General features: G+C 31.9%; 1 protein-coding gene across 1 annotated transcript in view; it reads right to left on the bottom strand.

The window, feature by feature from the left end:
* Positions 1-13,615, bottom strand: part of LOC137930891 (netrin receptor UNC5B-like) — a 29,529-nt gene that overhangs the window by 14,825 nt on the left and 1,089 nt on the right. Inside the window, exons 2-10 of the mRNA XM_068774239.1 lie at positions 13,378-13,526; positions 12,436-12,606; positions 10,275-10,478; positions 9,481-9,579; positions 8,895-9,026; positions 7,769-7,981; positions 5,523-5,664; positions 4,375-4,464; positions 138-553 (exon numbers count right to left, since the gene is read on the bottom strand). Coding sequence (XP_068630340.1) covers positions 138-553; positions 4,375-4,464; positions 5,523-5,664; positions 7,769-7,981; positions 8,895-9,026; positions 9,481-9,579; positions 10,275-10,478; positions 12,436-12,606; positions 13,378-13,526 — 1,616 coding nt within the window. The remainder of the gene's footprint in view (positions 1-137; positions 554-4,374; positions 4,465-5,522; positions 5,665-7,768; positions 7,982-8,894; positions 9,027-9,480; positions 9,580-10,274; positions 10,479-12,435; positions 12,607-13,377; positions 13,527-13,615) is intronic.

Here is a 13,615-nt window from a genome sequence, read left to right on the forward strand (position 1 = left end):
CGTAAAAAACTATAAAACTAATATTCTTTTATATATTACTTAGGAATTTAATTGAACTATATCGTTAACAGATATGAAAGTAAAGAATTAAAACTTAATATGCAATTATTTAATAGATTGAAGTGTCTTGTACTTACGTCTAAAGCATTAGCAGCGCGACATTTTAGTGTTGCAGCTTTATTTTTGACAACATAGGTATTTTCTGGTTCTAATAGAAATATCGGAAGATTATCCTTGGTTGTGTGCAAAGGTATTTTATCGTCCACTGGTAAAACATCTTGCGGATTGGGCACTTGAGCTAAATCCGACGTATCTTTATAATTTGCCTCTTTATTTTCATAGTCATAGTCTAAGTATGAATGTTCATCATCTTCTTCTTCGTCATCATCCGTTTCTTCATTGTTCGGGAATACCGGTGGTAGAAAATAGTCCCTTGCTTCGTTATTCGGGTGATTGGAGAGTTCTAAAGGTTTAAGGTTCACATTGTCTTTGTTATTTGTTTTAACCCCACCGTCACCTCGTTGATGAACATCTAAAAGAGAAATTCTTTCAGGGTATTTTGTTTTACGTCGTTTCAATTTTAACACGTAATCTGTACATAATCAGGTTGTAACTTCTATTGCTATCTCGAGTTAATTAAAAAATAAAGATTATTTAATGTTAAAAATTTTCATATCGAATCGTCGTCATTACATTTCAGCTCATAGACGCCCACTTTAAGGCAAAGGCCTTTCATAAAGATGTGTGGGATATACCATAATCGCCAAGCTTGGCAAGCGGATTGGCGATCGCAACGTGTTTTGGTAAGCAGAGGACGCTGTGGCCCATCTTCTGATAAACTTGTTTGTGATCAGTGGCAATCCTAAATAATTAATACACAGTGTGTATTATTATAAGATACTATCCCGAGAATTGAACCCGCGACCTACGATCGCACGATTTATCCCTCTACCGCTAGGCCACCACAGCCATTGTGGCTATGAATTATGTTATTACATTCACATTTTTTTGAAGTAATCGCGAAGTGAATGGAAATTGTCGAATATTGCGGTTGACCTTGTCAACTGAGATATTTAAACTCCATTCTTTAATAGCGCTGATGTTCATATATAAAATAGTTTAGATAAAAATTGCAAAAATTTGCCTTTTGATAACTGTAATACGAGTAGAAGAGTTCGAACATATGCGGTTTAGCACAGATGGACACTGGATCAACGGAAACCAAAAATGTTAGCCATTCAATTACGCGATTCAATTTAGTGTTAAATGAATACCAGAATTTTAGAATTGTTTCATTTGTTGCAAAACGAAGCATTATCTTAATGAGGGTTCAAAAGTTAGTAGAGTTTGTAAGGAAATAAATGTTTAAAAAAAATCTGAAATTTCGTTTTGACATGAAATTAAATAAAAAAAATATTTATTATATATTCCCACAGAGAGAACACAGATCATTATCTTTTATAATTTATTAGCATAGTAATTCATTTTCTGAGAAAACTAAGTTGTTATTCTGTGGGAAAGTATTGACAACTTATTATTATGTTTAAAAATATCGTACTCAAGTTCTTGGAATGGTTTGGAAAAACAGACTCGATGTTTTTCAACAAGATTCGCTGTCAGGATATCTATTAAATGACAGATAAAGCGCTATTGGTCACGATTTAAATTAACTGGACTATAAAATGTGTTACGATCTGTAATAGCTCAGCGGTTGAGGATTGAGACTTGTGATCGTAGGTCGCGGGATCGATTCCCGAGATATAGTTCACATTTTTTGTATTGTTTAAATAGGATTGCTACTGCACAGAAGCAAGTTTCCAGAGCATGAACAGCTGCGTCTTCTGCGTATCATAATACCACACTGCGATGGGGAACCCGCCTGCCAAGCGCGGCGATTATATATCTCCGAGAGAGACCTATGCCTTGCAGTGGGCATCTATGAGCTGAAGAGACGACGGTGATAAGATTAAAATGTTTCCATTGTTAATATATAATAAATCTAAATCTCACAAAATACAATTAATTAAAGAATATAAATATATAGACATGAAATTATACGAGTGAGATTGACTTTTCAAAATTTAGCTACATTGCTTTTGTTTTTGTTGATGTATTCTAGACAAAGTTCTTCTTGTATAAAATAATTTATGCTTAAGTATAGAACTTACTAGGCGGACAAATAATGTTTTTCATAATTACCACACTAAGTTGTCCGATACAAGTCATAAAAAAACTTTAATCGTAATTAACTTGATTATTCACTAAGAAGCATTGTTAAGTTAAAGTTTAAATAATTGAATTTACAATTTATAAGCCTACCTAAATATCTCTACGGTTTTGTTTACAATAAACAATTGGTATAAAACATATGTATTTAGTACTTTTTTCAATTGTTCTTCAATGACTCACCTTTTGGCGTATTTTGTCCATTTACATAAAATATATATTGCGTATAAATAACTAAGATTAATGTCCAAAACTTTAATTCCATTTATACACTTATGTTTTACGAAATCATTTAACAATTCGACAAACGCTTCAAAGAAGCCATAGTGTTCCATTACTCAATTTCTAATCACATTGTTTTTATATAAAAAAAATATGTTAAAACAGTTACTCGATGTACCAACTTTATGGTGTAATAAACATAATAATATCGGATATAAACTTGATTTAATTTCGCACTGCGTCACAAAACTTTATAGAACAAAAATATATTTAACGCGTCGGGAAAGTTTTCGCAATTCAACCCCCAAAAGCGATAGGTGTCGACCTCGCCACGAATCCGGTTGAACTAAACACAAGGGGATGAATGAATGTGCTACCAACTCTGATGAACTTTACTGCGCATGCTCCGAACTTATAAACTTATATACCCATATTTATACGCTTATGGCTTTTCAAATCTTTGTAATATGAGTATTAATCATAAAGTTATTAGCGACATGTATGTAAATACAGGGTAATTAGGTACAACTTAAGAAATCAAGTGGTTTAAGTTTTCAAAATTAACTTTTTTCACTGCATCTTTAAATATTTTGTTTGCTATTTTAGTACAGTTGTTATAGAGGATGTGTTTATCAGAAATATATATCCTATTCACCACATCTAAAATTACTTCTGGCAGTCGTTTAAGATTCTTCACGAGACTCTTCAGATGTTTCTTAAGCTAAAAGAATATTAAGAATAATATATAATTTTTGTGTTATCTAAATGTACAGGGTAAAATTTAAAGGTGTTAAAGTGTTAAAAAGGTGAATGTATAGCTTATTATTCAGCTAAAAGCTCTAAAGCTTTTACACCTACTTCCAATCATACTGTATTCTGGTCACTTTGTTACTCCATTGGAATACGACTGGTCAATAATTTCTAACAATACAAAGTCTGCATCGACAATAATTCATTGGAATCTGAAATATGAAAATCATTCTTTCCTTTTTGGTTTTGTCTAACCTACACTACTTGCTACAATATACACATTAAATTTGAAAACTTTATTATATGTGAATTAATTCCTATGAGATAAACGCTGTGTGCTTCTCAATTATTTCATTTCAAACAAGATTTGTCACGGCAATTATAAACAAAAGAAAAAGGAGGGGACATAACTTAGTATTGCTGATAAAGAGTTTGCGATATTTAATAAAAATATCATCATTAAATTTGACTTCGTTAACGTTAATAAAATATAAAAAGCAAAATTACACAAAACCAAAACGTCTGGTATGCTAGAGGATTGCCGTTTATATTCGGTTTTATTCAGTCTTGTTTCTTTTGAGTACTTAGGAAATCCAATGCAGTTTGGCCAAACTGGACTTACCCCGAGATACTAGGATCACTAGCAGAGGCATGCCGTACAAAAATAACATCTTATAAAGATCTCGTGCAAAGAATAATAACTCACAAGGAATACGAAATAAAACTAATGTGCTTGACATTATTTATTTATTAAAAAAAATACAGTCGAGGTTATTTTTTATATCACGGTTGAACGAAAACTCCAGAAAATAGTTGCTGATTTGACGAAAGGATGTAAAATAAAAACGGGCGATTTGCCTTAATTTCCGGTACCTCCATAAAAGCAAGGTTCCATACTACTACACCTGAAACATAAATTTTCGTTGTTAAATCAAACTAGAATAGTTTTCGAATGTTATTTACATCATATTAATAATAGAGAAAGTAAAGCAATGAATAAAAAGGAAATATACGTAGAAGTATGATCGATGTGAGGTAAACCAAAACTAACTTGTTAAGTAAATAGCACAATCAAAATTTTTATTTGCATTTTATTTAAAATTGTAATCATAAAAACTCACTTGTGTTTAACAAACATTATCTTATAGCATTTTTATATTATAATCTAGATGAAAGTGCCAGTAAACAGTTGTTGAGAATTCGCCATAACGTAAAACAAAAATGGATGGTCAGCAGTGAATTCTTTTTTTGTCATCATAGCAGAAGCTAAGTTCGTGATCACTGAAATATCAAATTCACACTTTATTTGTCTTGAAATACAGCAAATTCTATAATCAACATAGATCAGCGGATTAACTAGTTGAAATAGCAGTGGTCAGGACACATAGCGATGACCGCTACGGCCTTATAGGTATGGAGAGGCGACCTCGGATTGACAAGCGCGGCGTAGGACATGCAGCCACAAGGTTAACGTCGTTAAAAGACGCTGAATGCAGGCAGCTTCCGACCGGTGTATGTCCAGCACTGGCTGAGGTGGACGATATCGCCGTCGGTCGCACTCATTCGCTTATCTTCTCGACGCGCTTTTATTAAGCAAGATTCAGCTTTTCCAGTACCACTACAACGTAAATGACTCCCTATGGCATACATGAAAAAAACCAATAAAAATGAATCCTAAAGAAAATGTCGCTAGAAGCCCAGACTAAACCTTGAACGAAAACACATAATTACGGCTTTGATTACGACTTTTGTTTTCTATTTTAAAGGTTTGTGTACGAGTACAAATATTGACTTTCACTAGATATAAAATTATAAACATTGTAAAACTATTAAAGTAAAAAAAATGGTTTTGTTTACTATTGCCGACGCTTTTCGTTTCATCTGCCAGTGCTAAAGTAAACATGTTATGTTTTTCTTTCTCTATCAATTGTTGGAACAATAATTTATTTGCATTATCGACTTCCTTTACATTCAGCCGATATATATCTTCCAATCTATCTCTATAAATGTCTTTTATTCTTCTTACTATTTTTTTTTCTGTTAAATCAACACAGCTTTTCACGTAGTATTTTTTTACTTTTAAATACATATTGTTATCATTCGGTAACACGTTAAAAACCATATAAAATTAAAATCCTTCTCTGTTTTAATTATTTTTTTCATTTATTTTTAAAACGAATAGTTTATTAGTTAAAAAGGGTTTTATTTCTTTTTTATTAATGTGTTTAATACTTTATTATGTTATTAAAGTTAGCTTTGGTTTACAAATATTAAGATTATTCAAAGGTAAAGTTGCAGAAATTAAGTTAAACATTTTCTCTTACCAGAAGCCGCGGAAGCCTCAGTTCCCAGCTCATTAACATCAATGACAGCCTTTTGTATCGCTGTTGAGACGTGAAGTGTTTCATTACGAACGATGCCTTTTAGTTCTGATTTACGAACTTTGAAAATTCTACTCAATCCAATCTGGAATTAAAATTGATTTATTTATTCTTAATATAAGATAACATTATTCAAAGTTATCATCATTGTGTGATCCATAGCACCTTCACTGCTGGCCTGCCCTAGAGATTTCTAATAGGACCGGTTTTTTTTTTTTTTATGACCCCCGCTATTGGGGGCCTCTCGTACCCCTATTTATGTTGGGATAGGGACTTTACAAGCATTAAATTTATTCACTTAGTTTTTTTTTTATTTTCATTCTCTTCTCTTTCATTCTTCACATAATCTTTCTTTCTGTTCTAATCTTTCATGCCACAATTCGTCTGTCTTTCTCTTTTGCTCTGATCATCTATCATTCTTCCCTTGCTTTTTACATTTTCAATAGCTTTTTTTTATTTTTATTTTACATTTTTGTTTCTTATACAATAATTATTTTTTATCACAGATTTATATATTTTAATAGTTAATAATTATATTTCCTATTTTAATTTTTTAATATATATTTATTTATTTATTTCCTATATTTACGTTTTGTTTCTTTTCATTGCACTTTCCGCTATTTCTCTGCAAAGGGATAGGAATGATTGTTTATATTCTCCGCCTATCAGGGAGGGTATTGTCTCCTCCTTGACTTGAATTCCAGACCGGCACTCGAAGCCGAACCGGAGTCCCCCGAATGCGGGACACCGGGCCACAAGGTGGATCACGGTCTGGTCCACGCCCGGTTCACAGAAGCACGAGGGGTCCTCCTTGAGCTTAAACCTATGAAGGTACTCAGAGAACCCCCCGTGCCCCGTGAAGAGCTGGACCAAGACCGCGTCCACCTCAATGCTGCGGAGCACGCGGTGGGCTGAGACGGCGTCCGGGAAGAACATCCTCGTTACCGAAGCCGTCGTTCCTTCAACATACCTCCTGTTCCATTCGTCGAGCGACTCCTGTCTCAGTTGCCGCTTGACGAATGAAACAGGGCATCTCTCATATTCAATAGGACCGGTTGAATACTGCCTACATCAAGTGTCTTTCAACAAACTAGACAAAGTCACCTGTCCCCCTTCTGGGTGGGCGTTCTACGCTGCGCTTGCCTGTATGTAGTCTTCAGTCCAGAACCTTAAGGACTGGATCAAACGCCAACTGTTCTGCGCGTTATGTAGTCTGACCATTACTACTCCAGTTTGCCGATCCGCAAGCCCATGTCGGTTAATTTCATTCATATACGGGTCTTTTTATTCTTATTCTATCTCGTTGAGAAACCCTGATCATATGCATTAATATTTCGATAACATTATTATGCAACGTAAACAGATAATAGACTGACTTATACCTATAAACGATAATTTTACACAGCCTTCTTCTTTTAATGAAATAATAAAAAAAACGCGTGCCGCTAATTGTCTTTTTAGGAACAAAACTCAGTTTTTGACCGACTCAACTTATATTTATCATTTAATATCAAACAAATAAAATGGCGTCTGTGTTCAGTAAATTTAAATTGACATCTCCATAATTTTTTTTTATTTATTAACACTTTTTTGTACACCATAGACAATAAATAAAGGACAAAAAGGAACCAATACAAATATATGTACATAAAAACACATATACAAATGCCTACATTACTATAATTTATAGATGCTTTACAATATAATACTTTAAATATATTTTATGTTTATAGAATTAAAATAAATTTATGCGTTTTGATCATAAAAGACAGTTTCCATTTCGCCTGCAATTTTAATTTATCTTATAATCATTATTTTACTTATACTTTTTTATACGTATATACGCGAAACAACTGAAAGATTTGTAATATTTTATGAGTTTTTTTTTCTACGTAACCCTTATCCTGTTTTGACAATTTAAATGCAACAGTTTTATAAAATATCTCTATCATCTACAGCAGTTTCCCAACGTGCCTCTCACCACCAGGGGGAAATTTGATTATTAAGAGCAATGCAAAGAGAAATTTAAAAGTGGACTCGACGCGAGTTTAACCCTTGAACTATAATATAAAAATATATATGATATACAGGAGGGCGTAAAAAATTTAGAAAAGCTAAGGCGGGACATAGCACATAAAAAATTGAGAAATACTGAGAATCTACAGATGTATACTATTAAATTTATTTACCTTTTTATACAGTGTAATTAAGTTCCATTCCGACTCGATTTTAAATTTGGGAATAGTCAATTTCAATTTTGTCTTTTTCATCTTCTTCATAGATTGCGCCAACAGATGTGGTTCATTTTTTAATCGGTTCATTAAATGTTGTAATCCATTTCTACCCTTTGGGAGAACTATCATGAATGAAGCCTTTTCTCCTTCGTACGGAATTTTTACTACCTATTAAATAAATATAGTAATAAATTGGGTAAATATAATATAAATCTATTTTTGTTCATAGATGTGGTTTGTAAAATTGTAATATAGTTTTAGTTCTTCTTAAGTTGTCATTAACAAAAATTAAATAAGTAATAGACTCGGTTACAACACAACAATCTCGCCATAATTTGAGAAAGACTAACGATTTCATCTATCGCTTTTACAAATTTCGTAATACTTTGTAGAAAGAATAAAATCACAAAATGTGATGAATATTCAAATTTCGCTTTTGATAATTCGCTTAAAACTTCACCCATGAAACATCGTTTCGTACTACGCGCATTTGGAAAGTACATGTGCTGGATTTATATCGTCTTTTAACAGTTGCATCGATGATTATTTATTTATTTCAAATTTTATTAATAAATAAAGTGATTACTCTGTAAAATGTTACATTAATTTACTTTTTCTATTGGAATTCGACTGGTATACAATATCTTCAGTACTAAGTCTATCGGGTAAAGTATATAAGTTCAAGTATTTACATGCTACGCTGTAATTTTATGTTAATAATATTATTGAAAAGATTTAGCTTTTTATAACACTAGATGGTCCTTTTCCTTTCCAGCCTACTGATGCCCACTACAATACATTGGTCTACAGCGACATAAATATGTCGGTCTACCTATTACTGGGTCTGCGAATCCTGCGTCTACCAGCTCATGCTTGCCACTCGCGAACTTTACGGCCCCAACGGCCATCGGTTGCGCTCGCGATTTGACTCGCCCGCTGTCACTTTAGACGAACAAATCTAACCTACGCAGACTACCTACCTAAGTGGTTAACTGTAAGAAAATGTGTTAGGCATTAAGTTCACCATAATGTTTTATGTAAGAAGTATTTAAATAAATAAATAATTGTAATAAAATTAAACCTGCGCCGATAACACTTCATTGTCATCGTAATCATATACGTTCGTTTCTGTCATCATAGGAATATTTCTAATGCCGTTAGGTGAATGAAATGGCCCCAAGGATACCGTAGGAAATGGATGTTTCCATTTACCCTAAAATTAATTAAATTATCAACACATCAAATTATCACAAAAACCACTGGAAATAATCACAAATAAATCCTAAAAACTTTCACAGGCAATGTACAAATAAATAAGAATAATAATTTGTAATAGTATACATAATATATTTTAATCACTGTCATTATTATGTCAGCCGACAGATGCCCACTGCAAGGCTTAAGACTCTTTCAAAGATCACCTCGATGACCGCTCATGTCGTCAATCCAAACCTATAATCTTTTGGTCCCAATAGCTGACCTAATTTAATTACTATGACTTAAAAAAATTCTGGCTACTAAAATGACTAAGTGTTTATTACAATAACAAATATACACTATTAAAAGTTATAAAGCTAATGTGCTAATATAAAACTGAAATCTCGGAGTTGTTAGGCTATTTCTCCAGTATTTTTTAAAATTAAAATAGCTTTCCTATTCTCACTTACCGCAAAATAAACTGCATTGATAATCACTAATGAAGCTAACGGTGAGATGTCAGCAGGTTTTATAATATGAGGTATCATACCGTGTGTTTCCGACGAAACCTTAAAAAGAAACTTTTCTGAAGTATATAGTTTTACTAATTTTAAGGATGCATTTTAATTTCTAAGCCGCAAACAGATTCAAACCGGTTAATTATCTTAAAACCTAACCTAACTTAAAACCTTTAAACATTCGTAAGGGTGGATAGATATGCTGTAGTTACTAATAATCCGTCTTTAGTCTGCCCTTTTCATGATACAAAACGTACTAATGACAAGCTGCAATTTTTGTCTTTCCATGTAAACATTACTCTTATACACAAACGATATTTAGACAGCAACGACATTCAGAAATACTCGTCTATAAGAGTCGACATCATTGTTATAATTGCCAAATCTGCATGTCCTAAGCCCTAAATAAGAGCATGAGTTCCGCTGCATGTTTACGGCAGACGGACTAGTCGGAACAGTCGATCCTTCCCTGTCGCGCCGCGATCATATCTTAAACGCGGTACAGGTGTTTCAGTAGAACCATAAATAAAATTAGTTATGTATTTTAACAGCCGAGATATTAAATCAGTTTTGTTAAATGCGCATTGGATAACTTAAGTATATATAGCCCAAGGATATACCAGATTTTTTTCCGAAATTTCCCTTCATTGTATATATGAGATTACAACTGGTCGTCAATTTATATAATTCTTTACTCGAGAACATGATCTGTGGTATCGTAGTAGATTGGTTTTATTTTTACTTACCCAACTGTTGATACTACTCGAAACTCTGTTCGAATCTTCAAAATTAACTTGTTTCACTGCAAATTTGAATATTTTCTTTGCTATTTTAGCGTAGTTGCTATAGAGGCTGTGTTTATCGGAAATATATATCCTATTCGCCACATCTAAAATCACTCCTGGCAGTCGTTCAAGATCCTTTACGAGACTTTTTAGATGTTTCTTCAGCTAAAAAATTATTAGAATAAAAATAAGAAATGTTTTATGTTAGAGTAGTTCTAAATGTATAGGATGAAATTTATAGGTGTAAAAGGTTTAAAAGGGTGAATGTATAGTTCATTTATCAACGTGAATATGCTTTTACACCTATTTCCAACCAACTTTTGTACACCGATTTCTCTGAAATAAGTTACATTAATTTATTTTTTCTATTATAATGCCACTAACTTTTTATTTTTTTATATTATAAGGCGAATAACTTCTGGAGGTACAAAGTCAACCGAGATAGATAGTAAACAATTATTAATTTTAATATCTACTAATTCTAATTTTGAAAGTGCTTTTTACGCATTATCTTATTTATTGTTTCAGAAACAAAAAAAAATCTTAGGAACTATACATAAAGACCTTTTAAATCTTTTACATTTATAACCAAATACTCGGTTCATACATAGTATATAAATTTATGTCTTATTTTATGAAAATGGTTGCATGTACGTACTTGCAATTTGGAAGAACTATATTATAAAAGGGTTAAGTAACGTTAAGTAGTAATTTTCCTCTTATTGTTATATTCGTTTAATTAACAACCACGCCGGATGATAACAAATGCTCCATTTAAAATACTACATAATTTTAATTCTTTACCGCGCATTTTACTGTGACGTCGTTTCACTTGACGTTTAATCTTGGCGTCCTCATTCCCACAAAGGGTTCACAATTTTAATTATGAGCACGCGCTCCATTTTGAAAGCGGTATTTAGTGGAAAGACAAAGTGTTTTTCTACTTTTCTCGTGTCATCTACCCTCGTGGCTTATGTCACGTATATTCAAGCCACGAACTTTTTATATTATTATAAAATTAAAAAAACAGGCTACATTTTTATGAATAAGAATTGTAAGATCAACCTTATAGTTAATGGTCGAGTGCTTACAGTATTAGTTATATGCCTATTAATAATTTTAAAACAATTTATATAGGACGACGATACAATTAAAAAATGTATGACTTTTCATTGAATAATTGCAAAATAAGTTATAATGGTTAATACGCAGCATTTTTCCGAATATTAAAATCTGAAAATATCTTATGAATCCGATCTTCAATATTCCTTCATCATCATTATTTCAGACGGACGACGTCCGCTGCAGGGTTGAATTTCACTTTTTATATATTATAAATATATATTATTTCAGAGTAAAACGATATTACGTTATACATACGTATAATACGTTATTATTTATTATTCTAATTCCACAACTATTTCAGATAAAAATGGTACGATACTTCATGTAAAAATAGACGAAAAGGAGTACATAAGCTTGCAACAGTACATAATGGAGGTTATCAATACGTCACAAAGTAGCAAACAAATTAAGCTTCTTACATTTAAAGTATACACAGACGAATACTTTGTTTATTGATATATAGGTGATTGGTAATAGATGTAAAAGTTTTAATGGGGGTGAATATATAGCTTATTTACTGGCAATTTATGGACTTTTTACTTAAATATTAATGGTTAAAAAAAACTGTAATGGTAATATAGTAATAAAAAGCGCTATCAAATTTCGTATTACTACATGTATTGACGTAAATATTAAAATTTATTATTATTTACTACCTAACCGGACTTTGTACAGCTACAAATTATTAGCCTAAATTTATATAACATATTTTAGAGTGACCACTTTATACAAGGTAATTGTAAATAAGTGTAAAACCTAAAAGCTTTTTCTCAAAAAATGAGCTATACATTCAGTTCTTGAAAGCTTCTATTCCTATTATCAATAATTTTGTATATACTCGTATAACGTCTAATCAAGACTTTCAAACTTTTTCAGCGAAAATATCCAGATAATCGCTGTGTAACAAAGCCGTGAAACTGAAGATTTTTTAAGCACTCTAAATAATAAATAATAATGCTTAATTTTAATACCTATAAAATATTTTTAAAAACTTTACCTTGTCCGATGGCTTATCTTCATCAGAAGAAATATCAGATGATACGCCAATTGCATTATTTAGCTCTTTAAGAGTTTTATCTTGAGCACCGAGTGCTAATTTTCCCAATGGTAGAAGCGCAGATATTGGTGAACATATGCCGCTCCGGTCCGGTTGTGTTAAAAATGCTTGCTAAAATCTTTCTTATGTAGTATTAACATAACTACATTAAATATAGCTGGTTTTCTGTGTGAATTTTTTTTTAATCTATGGTTTGCAATTTATGCAGGGAGATTTCTCTAAGTATTAGTCTATCGCTAATTAGCTAAAGAAAAAGGCAAATTTTATATCATAGATTGTCAATTTCCCTGCTTTTAATGGTCTGCCTTCCAGTTCACAACAAAAATAATTCTGACGCCTTTATGTTAATATATTCTTTAATGTTTTATTTATAGAAATTTTTCAAAAAGTTCTTTTTAAATTTAGAATTGCCACCGCGAGAGAACACTACGCTACAATCAAATCACACTATTATAAGCCAAGAGGATATCCCACATAATTATTTTTTCAAAAATGTTATTTATATCTGTTTTTTACAATGATTTTAATCAAAAAGGCGGTGGCTAGCCGTTATATTCCTGTTTTTAACACGTACGAAAGTAAAGTAAATCGTTATCGAGGTTTTTTAAATCATTTTCGACTTTTTCACAAAATGAAGATGCCGGTTATAACAAAAGTTGAAAAACAACTATCTAGTAAAATTCTTTACGATTTTATGAAGAAAATTAATACCGAAATGCCGGATATATTTAAGTAAAGATATTTTAATAAGCCAACACTTCGACACAAAATAATTATGAATCTGTATAATCATTCTCTACTTATAATCATATGATGATAGTATTTCACTGTCATGCTGTTTAACGCCGCAATATTTAAGCGGTTATTTTTCCAATTACTCACCAAACCGAAATTTTGTCTTAAGCTCCCCCTTAAATCAAAAGTTTTTGTATACTTTGCGTAATCAGATTCAGATTCCAATGATTCTTCGCTGTCGCTATTTTTAATCTTTCTTGCTGCCAATGATACAAATATTATTGAAAGCACAGAAACTGCAAGTAAAATAAGGTATATTATGATTTATAAGTTTAAAAACCTTAGAAAAATTATCACAAGACATAATCTCGCAAATACAGGTTGA

Source organism: Battus philenor, unplaced genomic scaffold, assembly GCF_028537555.1.
Source record: "Battus philenor isolate CCGP_79_NKW_IND1 unplaced genomic scaffold, ilBatPhil1.0.hap1 SCAF_7, whole genome shotgun sequence".
NCBI lineage: Eukaryota > Metazoa > Arthropoda > Insecta > Lepidoptera > Papilionidae > Battus > Battus philenor.